This window comes from Eucalyptus grandis, chromosome 8 (genome assembly GCF_016545825.1).
Source record: "Eucalyptus grandis isolate ANBG69807.140 chromosome 8, ASM1654582v1, whole genome shotgun sequence".
Classification (NCBI taxonomy): domain Eukaryota; kingdom Viridiplantae; phylum Streptophyta; class Magnoliopsida; order Myrtales; family Myrtaceae; genus Eucalyptus; species Eucalyptus grandis.
Window position 1 is genome coordinate 31,994,751 of NC_052619.1, and position 9,584 is coordinate 32,004,334.

The following is a 9,584-nucleotide window of genomic DNA, read 5'->3' on the forward strand; positions in this document are numbered from 1 at the left end:
CCGGAATACCATTGGGGACCTCAGCAGCCTTGAGAAGCTTAGTAGAACCGATATCCCTAACGGGTTTACTAATGGCAGGGAAGCCAGCTATGGTGTAAATATCCAACAAAGAAATAGACATGGGACCCTAAGGAAAGAAAAAGCAATTGGTCAACGGAGACCAAAAACTGATTGCGCGCCCAGGATACCTAAATCCAAGTCCCAATGGAAGCTGCTGAGTTGAAGAGTAGTCTCAATCTGGCCTTTTTCCAAGTAAGCTGAATCTGGTTATTGGCCTTCATTCGTAAATACCATTTATGAAAGTCAATCTCGAAAGAAGGAAAACTCCTGAATCAAGAGGGATCAGTAGTCCAGATTTCCACGATGTAGGCTTTTGAATCGGAACCAATTTTCCTTTTTTTTTTCTTTCTTTTCGAGGAAAGCAAAATTTAAGAGAGGGACTGATGTCCAATTGGCTTTAGAAACAAGGGCCAATAATAAGCCATTCAGGGTACTCATCAATCAGATTAAGAAGATGGAAACAACAGTTGTCAGAATGTTCATCTTCCTTTAGACTATTGAATCTAGGGATACAATCTGAGAAAAGATACTGATTAGGTTTGGGAGCCACTGAAAATAGCAAAGCCTGAGAATAAGGAAAATCCAAGAGTTCTGAAACATAGGGTTTAAGGATGAAGACAAAGAAGAGTAAAGGTCAAATCTTTCCGCGTATAAATATATTTTTTAGATAAGCAGAGACCTAAGAGATAGCGATCCAAAAAGATGCAGTTCATAATGGATATGATTCACAAATCATAGGCGATCAGGACAACATGTTGAAATATTAACGCTACCATGAGCTGGATGACTGTGCACGAAGCGCAAAGTGGCAAACAGACAATCCCCATGTCGAGATCACCTACGAGGGTAAAAGTGCACGATCAAGGTATTGTTTTAAAAAAAATCGAGATTTTTTTTTTCAATTCTTAAAAAATAGTCTACCTGACTTGCAAATGAGAACAAGCAATTGAATGGCACATAACAATCATGTGCATAGCGCATGGGTATCACTATAAGTGTGTCAACTCATCTACAAGTATATGGATCAACATATGTTGATTGAAATTGGCATTCATCAATGACACGTGTTCAATTATCGAAGTACGGCGATAGATAGTTAGTAGCTGCTAATACAAGCATTAGCAACGAATATTTATTAAAGGGATATTAAGAAGCTGCTTTGAAGTTTAAAATCGATGAAGTAATAATGGACACATTTTTGGCTGGAACAATTATCACTTGAAAGCAAGATCGTGGGATACCCATTGTCATGAGAAACCACATCATGGAATAGTTTACTCACAATCAGGAGAACCACTTGAGAATATGAATGTTAGACTTGTGGAAGTGTAGAAACGTGGAGGTAATTGACAGAAGTTATATAAGGAATTATAACCATTGAGAACCGTCAAAAGGCAATTATCATAAACCATTATAATTACCACCAGCCTCCCATCATAAAGCCCATGTAAAAATCAAGCCAAATGTTATCTTTCAATTACCTTTATCTTTCCTACACTATACTTTAAAATTCCCTAACTGTAGCTCTCAGATTCATGTCGTCAATTAAATTCTCATGTGTATCTTTGTCCTAAGTGCTGCGTCATTGATTAAATTCTGAGGTAATATCTTCATGTTCTTAAACTATGTTATTAATTAAATTCCAATTTAGTTTATTTACACTCTTTTACATTATCAAGTTTGTAATTTCCAAGCATTATCGCCGATGAGATTTTGGCTTGGTTTGGGATTGTACAATGATGTTTGAATTAGAGAAGTATTGACTCAAAGTATTGATTCCTTGTTGGAGGTTTATTTGTAAAAACAAACTAAGTGCATTTTCCTTGTCCCACATAGGAAAAGTGGGATGAAGTTGACCAATTAATAAGTGTGGGGTTTCTTTTGTATACCTAAAGAAATGATTGGGTGAGGCTAGACCCCACCATACCTGTGTGTGGGTGCATGATTATTTGGCGCACTTAGCACTTTGCGTGCCCGCGGTTTAATTAGCATTAACCCATTTGTTATTTTATTTTTTTTCTTTTGTACGGTTATGTTATTAATTTTAATCAATTCAAAGGTTGCTTTTTGTTTTGAGAATTTTCAGAAATTATTAAAAAAAATATTATTATTCCGAATTTTGTTTATGTCTTTTCAAGATAATCTTTGGAAAAGATACTCGTTTAGTTTACAACTTTTCCCGAAGGGTTGCATTTGTTCGTTTTTCAACTTCTTATGAATGGACGCCTTTGCTCAATTAGGCAATTTTCGAAAGGACACATTTGTTCATTATTTGCAATTTTTCACGAGAGGTGACCATTAGTAATTTTATGGAGCAAATAAATCCTTAAAGAAAATTATATCACGCCTTAGAAATTATTTTTAAAAAAATTATTATTATTCCGAATTTTGTTTGTGTCTTTTCAAGACAATCTTTGGAAAAGATACTCATTTAGTTTGCAACTTTTCCTGAAGGGTTGCATTTGCTTGTTTTTCAACTTATTCTTAATAGACGCCTTTGTTCAATTAGGTAATTTTCGAAAGGACACGTTTGTTCATTATTTGCAATTTTTCATGAAGAGGTGACCATTAGCAACTTTATGAGGCAAATAAATCCTTAAAAAAAAAAATGATATCACACCTTAAAGTCCGACTTGAGTATTATAAAAATTGGACTGCATTGTTCTACCCAATTCGAAGCTATATTTTTCCAACACTCCTTCCAATTGTGCTTGTAATATTCTTTGTCCGGTAGCACAGGACCTTGGTCTTCTTAAATAAAAGCCAAAGAACTACTTTTGATGAAAGATATTTGAATGTGGGAACAATTCCAATGAAACAATACTCCTCTTGCATACTTTTATTTCCATCGCGATCCTCATATAAATGCTGCCCAGAACCCCATGAGAAACTTATCTGTATACATAGAAAAATAATCATAATAGATGGCCAAATTAGAGTCTGAGGTCAAGCAAGATGGAGAGATCTACCATAAAGAAAATTGCAATAACAAGGATAAAGAAAATAACCCGATACTACCTGCAAGCAGTTTAAGAAAGGTGATAAGGGCAATCGAAACGAGACCAATATAGAAAAGAGGCCATGAAGGCAAGAGAAGTGACAATTATCCTCAATTCTTGCACTAAACGTCGTTAAATCTTGCACTAATGGATAATTACCACAGTAAGTAAGAAAACACAATGCACATAATAGTAAAATTACCCACAACTCTCGCAGTAATACGTAATGAAGACATCTCTAAGAAACAGACCATCGCAGATAACAATTTATTGCCTAACAAGCTGACCGTCTTGAAGATTAGTGGATGAACGTTGTCAGAGCACAGCGTAGTTTTTCAACAATCTCCTCAATTGCCGGGCAGTACTCATTTTCTATCTGCAAGTAATGTAGATGAAAAAGGTAAGATTTCTGTATAAAAATGAAGATCAAGTACTATAACTTTTGCTCCCCTCTCGACTCTAAATAAGGATATCATAATTTATACAGCAACATGCCAATAAATATAACATAAACACTACTAAGAGTGGATAGAACACACTCTAAATTTGCAAACATGTGATGTGTGATTTTTAATTGTTTCCTTTGGCATGTAAGTGGAAGCAGTAATCTTAGATCGTTTATTGTTATTTTAGATGTTAAAAACAAAATGTTAAAGCTTTTGTCATATGACGGTAAGTGAGCCACCGTATTAGCCAGATTAACGAACTTTTCAAAACCAAAATCAGAATTAAGAAGAAAGGGAAAACACTGGATAACCGTTGGTTTCCAAGAATATCAAACAGACAATATGCTCTCAAGAAAGTATCAGAATGCAAAATGGTCCGCAGTAGTAGGAAACTAGAAACTAGAAACTAGTTGAAGTTTTTAAAGACTACTTTTCATTAAAACAATTTGAAGAAATTGAAAATGATTACCTGGGCCACAATTGTGACATCCAAGAGTGAACTCCCAAATGTTAGGACGCTGATATTTAGAGTTGTCAAGTTCATGTCCTCCATTTGTTTCGTCACTTCCTTGATGCAACCCTCGTGCTTCTCGCACTGGACTTTGATCAAAACATTCTTCCCCGACACTCGTGCTTCGACCTCAGGTAGTTGCTGATCGATGATTGGGTTGTACTGCTTCTCTTCGGATGAAAAAGACACAAAGCCGCCGCCACGTTGGAGCGATGGGTTCTTAGTGAAGATCGCCGATTCCACGGTTCTTGTGACCGCCTCTTCCTCGAGAAACTTTGCACGTTCCTCGAGTTGTTTCAAGTACTTTATCGTATCTCCAAGGACAGAAGCCTTGTCCAGCTACACGGCCAGAAAAATTAATTATTTCAGCAGGAACAAGGAAGGTTATGATGTAATGAATTAGCGGACAACGCCACGTTTTTGTTCCCTAAGTTTTCCGGCGATTCACAAGAGCCCTTCTAGGCGGAACCTTTTTTATGGTGGCTATTTCAATAAGAAGTTGGTCTCAATTTCTAAACAATCCTCAAGCAAGTACCTGTACAAATCAGACTATTCTACCTAGAGGTCGAATTTAAGCTGTTTTGTCGACCTCTTCACCTCTAAAAAGATTTTGTTTTCCTCCATCATTAGTAGGGACTTGTTTTCTGATTGACGGGACTACTTTGATTAAAATGGAAAGAACGCTACAAGTACTCTATTGATCTCAAATCACTATCTAGCAATTATAAAATGTTATGCATGAAATATAACTTATGTGATTGATTGTCCTTCGATTGTCATAACAGTGAAAATTAAACATTAGAAGCGAAATTCAAGTTTGCTTTTGATTCATAATGACAAAACCAAGGATCTAAGTGTGTTAAGAAATTAGAAAAAGGTTTTCAACTACCGCTGGACAAGTTCAAAGCATAGCATCTATCAACATGTAATGGATATTGACTTATGTAGACTATACCTATCTAAATCAATTGATGATAGATGCATAGAACCTTATCCAATTTTGAATACGTGAATAGTTTTCGACACTATTTTATTATGAGAATAAATATCCAACCACCAACATTGTGCAAACATGTATAGAACAATCTAAATCAACTCAATCATTCTCAAGCTTGAGCGGTTGAGTGAAGTTTCAGAATGAATTCCAGCTAAAAATTACTTGACATTAGCAACCCTTTGCCCATATGTAGTTGGGTATTAATCTAGAGTGATAATCACGATTCACTTAGATTATCTATCACAGATTTACAATTTTCTCAATTTAAGTGCAAATTGTGTCGGTTTTAACTCTCTTTTTTCTCCTTTAAAGAACACACACAAGTTATTATGAATATAATGTTTGGAAACCAATTTAATTCATTAACCACAAAAACCCATAATCACAAGAATAGAGAAGCTCTTCTCCTCAAATTTTCGATCTCTTGATCTTTGGTCTTTCTCTCTCATGGAGTCCTCTCTCAATATTTGAAGTCAACAACTGCTTTTATCACTCTCTTTATATTTAGTCTGAGCTTTTTGCCTAGTATTAAACGTGAACATATTTAATTGATGAGACAAATGTGGTCTGGTAATATTTGAACCCAGGACCTTTAGCTCTGATATCTTGTAAAATTCTGTGAAATCATTGTCAAACTATTATAAAATCTTAAACTGTTAAATGAATGCGTGGTAAAATATTTAATTATTATAACAATTGGTATGCTACCCTCGATAAACATACACTAAAACAGTTATGTGTGTTGTCCAATGTCAATTTAAGTGAGAAGCATGTAAGGCCAGTGTCCAAGTACCCATTTGCCAATGCCGTCTATGAGAGCTTTGAGCATGGAGTCCCCATTGAAAAGCATAGGAAGTTCGTTTGATTTTATTCATGGTTTCATAGTTCCCAAATCTGCATACCCTCGATAAACGTTCAAAATGTGCATCTGATATGGATTAAGATTAGGTTTTTCTTGATGATGCACGGCTTTTTTATGTTAACTTCCCATATGAGGTAACGAGAAGACCTCTAGAAAACTTTTTTTTTACAGTATTTCATAAATTCAGGGTTTATCTATCTAAGGTGGGTTTCCTTAAATAGAAAGTAATTAGCATTTTCATTATTCATTATGCAAAGTCAAGCAATAAGCAACAAGCTCCTTCTTATTCAATAGTGAGGAAGATAAGTGTCTATACCATTGTTTGTCCTCCAACTAGTTAGTATAGCATGAGTGCTATAAACCTTTCATTTCTGTAGAGATATATCCTGTAAATACAAATATTAGCTTAATGTAACTTATTAATGTTCGGTCTAAGTTTGGACATAAAATTCTTCGAAACCCAATTATAATTTTCTCCAATGAAACCAAGATTGCGAGCAAACCCCAATAAAGATATATGATGGTGGAAAAAGAACAGATATCAAACCTTCACGAATTTTCACACAACAAGAATTCACTTAGAGTACCTTTGTAAGGCCAGGAATGATGGATGAAAGAGCAGTGAAGCGCTGGCTCATCTTCTCCCGGCGCTTCCTCTCTGCAATAATGTGTTCTTGCGCATGCAATGTTGTTCTGCTAAATGTACCACCACTACCACTTCTCTTCATCTTCTTACCTTCCCCATCTCGCAACTCATAGGTGCCTAAAAACCAATAATAACAATAACTTAAAGGGAAGAGGGAAAATTTTCATTTCCATCACACTACCAAATAACTGTTTCAGCCTTCAACAATTTGCCAGTCCACAAACCTCACTTACCGGGATATTGCTGAGACATGTTTGGGGACATGTTTGGGGATAGATCTGAGTTCTGAAACGATATAATTTGAGAATTTGACGGTAGAGGTGGTTTCATTTGGGGGTTATTGTGCTCAGTTGCGAAAGGGACATTGTGCGAGTGGCCAACATTTTGGATTTGATTTGACAAGGGCCACACCGAAGAAAATGAAGTAAATTGATTGGAGCCAGACTCGGCGGGAGAGTAACCCAAGGGATCCATTAGATATTGATCTGCGAAGGCCAGATCTTCCATTTCCCTGAGAAAATTCGACGAATGTTTTGAGCATTCAATCGGCCAAAAACTTTTAAGATTCTGCTGAAAAACACTGGGCACTATTACATAGCAAAATCAAAGAAACTCAATGTATCATAAAATATGATGCACAAAAAAAAATGTATCATAAAATACTTAATTATCAGAAATAAATTTTATCATCCAAACCACACATTTATGTGGCCAAAAGAAAAAGAAAGAAATCCCAAAAAAAATAAAAATGAAGATGAACTCCATTACGAAGTTTCTATTGTTCTCTGTTGTCTGGATCTCTTTCTTACAATAGAAAAACAGAAATTAAAAATGAAGGTTGAAACTTCTATTTTTCTTTGTTCTCTGGATCTCTTTCTTACTAGAAAAACAGAAATCCGAACATAAAATTGATAGATCCAAACCATTACCAACCTAAACTAGCAAAAGAATGGGAAAAAGAGAAGTGGGGTGGGGGAGGAGAGAAAGAGAGAGAGAGAGAGAGAGAGAGAGAGAGAGAGAGAGAGAGAGAGAGAGAGAGCATTGCATTTGTAGGACCTCAAGAATAATGCAACACAATGTAATGTCAGCAAGTAAACAGCCCACGAGTAAAAAGATTTTAAAGGGTTCATTTGTAAGTGAAGCGAAGCTCACCAACGAAGAAGGAAGAGTCGGCGAGGGTTTTTGTATTTTCTTGAAAAGCAGCGACCTATGAAGTTGCTGAGCTTTCTGTACCATGTCTTGTTTAAAGGGCACGCGCCAATTCTCTCTGCTATAAACAACTCACCACGAGGGCAACGCTCTCGCCAACCTTTCAAGGACAAAAAATAATCGCTTTACTTATCCCCACGCGTTCATTGAAATTTAATTCCATTTACTCAATTCTCAGACTCGTTGGAAGATGTTCATGGATTGGACCTAACAAATACTTTTCTCTTTTGCTTAAAATAGTTGGTCTAAATTACTATTATCTTTCAACGCAAATTGAACATGGATCACTAAGGTAGACTTATCAACCTTCTTGTCATTAGTATATTATTTTTTCAAGTATTTTTTATGACAAATTGAGTTTTCTTGAACCAAGAATATAGCCTCTTTTTTTTTTTTTTTTTTCAAAACTGCATTCATGTGTCGCAAAATATATAAATGATTACACTAAGTAGTCGATTGCACATGTCGAATATGGGAATATGTACTTGTTACATGGCAATGTTTGTCCTTGGTGGAGTGAGTTTCTTTGTGCGCATGAAGTCGCACTATTTGCCACTAACACCGCATCAGCCACGTGACCGGACCCATGATCTATGGCTAACGTCTGTTATGAAAAAATTCTCTCTCGGTGGATTTGGGGTTCTTTTATGGTCTATGGAAGAATCAATACCTTCATCATAATCGATATTTTTTCCTAATATATAAAATGGTTGTAACACAAAAACTTGAAAAGAATACGGATCAATGAGCAAGATTTTCTCTCATTTAATTGGATGGCCACCATATTCTCGAGTAGCCTGTCCTTGGGATTTACCGAAACCCCAGGTGGATTGATAAATGCATCAGTGTGAACTCCATTAGATTTTATCGCCGGGTGTATAAAGAAGCCCCTAGTTGACCGCATCTCAGAGAGAAGCACTCCGATTCTTTTTTTTTTTTTTTTTTTTTTGGGGGGGGGTGGGCTAAAGAGAGACTCAGTTAATTATTAATAAAATGACCGGATCCAATGGCTATCCAATCGCAAGATGATTATATTATTATATTACCCTTTTAATCCCAAGAAAAGAGAGATATTCAATAATCTCTTTACTATAACTTATCGTAAATGTATACACATGTCATAATTTTTAGGGAAATATACACTAGAAGTTTTAAAACTTATCGTGAAAATACAATTAAATCTTAATATTTTCAAAAAGTACAATTAAGTCAAAAATTTGTCATGAAAGTACAGTTGGGTCCTAATTTTTTTTATAAAAAAGTACAATCAAATCTTAAAACTTATCAAATCAATCAAATCAATTCCTTCTGCTAAAAATTTTGGGACTCGATTGTAATTTTTATAATAAATTTTAGGACTTGATTGAACTTTTCCATATACTTTCATAACAAGTTTTAGAACTTGATTGCACTTTCATGATAAATTTCAGAACTTGATTAAATTTTTTGAAAGTTTTATGATTTGATTGCATTTTCGTAATAAGTTCCGGGATTTGATTGCATTTTCATGACAAATTTTAAGACTTGATTAAAATTTTTGAAAATTTTAGGACTTGATTGCACTTTCGTGATAAGTTTTAGGACTTGATTACACTTTTAAAAGTTTTATGACTCAATTGCACTTTCGTCACAAATTTTAGGACTCCAAATTCATTTATCCCGAATTTTTATAGTAAAATGTCATGACATACAAAGGTATACATTCAAACCAGCATAATTCTCTCTATTTTGATCCAACAATCAATACATTCTGAAGCGACCGATCCTTGGATATTTACGAAACCTCTATTGGATGAAAGACACCAATCAGTGATAGAGATTGACAACATGAATACCAGCTCTCAACGTGTCTCT

The 9,584-nt window shown here is 35.2% G+C and overlaps 1 protein-coding gene across 1 annotated transcript; it reads right to left on the minus strand.

The window, feature by feature from the left end:
• Window positions 1-3,357: 3,357 nt before the first annotated feature.
• Window positions 3,358-7,028, minus strand: LOC104416933 (transcription factor bHLH25-like). The gene is made up of 4 exons (XM_039299867.1): window positions 6,755-7,028; window positions 6,463-6,638; window positions 3,975-4,355; window positions 3,358-3,435 (listed from the first exon to the last, which is right to left on the minus strand). The coding sequence occupies exons 1-4, from the start codon at window positions 7,026-7,028 to the stop codon at window positions 3,358-3,360; spliced, it is 909 nt and encodes a 302-aa protein (XP_039155801.1).
• Between the last annotated feature and the right edge of the window lie 2,556 nt (window positions 7,029-9,584).

Bases quoted from the DNA above. Each gene is read 5' to 3' on its own strand.
- LOC104416933 (XM_039299867.1), bottom strand. From the start codon at position 7,028: ATGGAAGATCTGGCCTTCGCAGATCAATATCTAATGGATCCCTTGGGT. The intron at 6,639-6,754 runs GTAAGTGAGGTT...ATTGGTTTTTAG, and splicing joins CATGTCTCAGCAATATCCCG to GCACCTATGAGTTGCGAGAT. The intron at 3,436-3,974 runs GTAATCATTTTC...CATTACTTGCAG, and splicing joins ATGTCACAATTGTGGCCCAG to ATAGAAAATGAGTACTGCCC.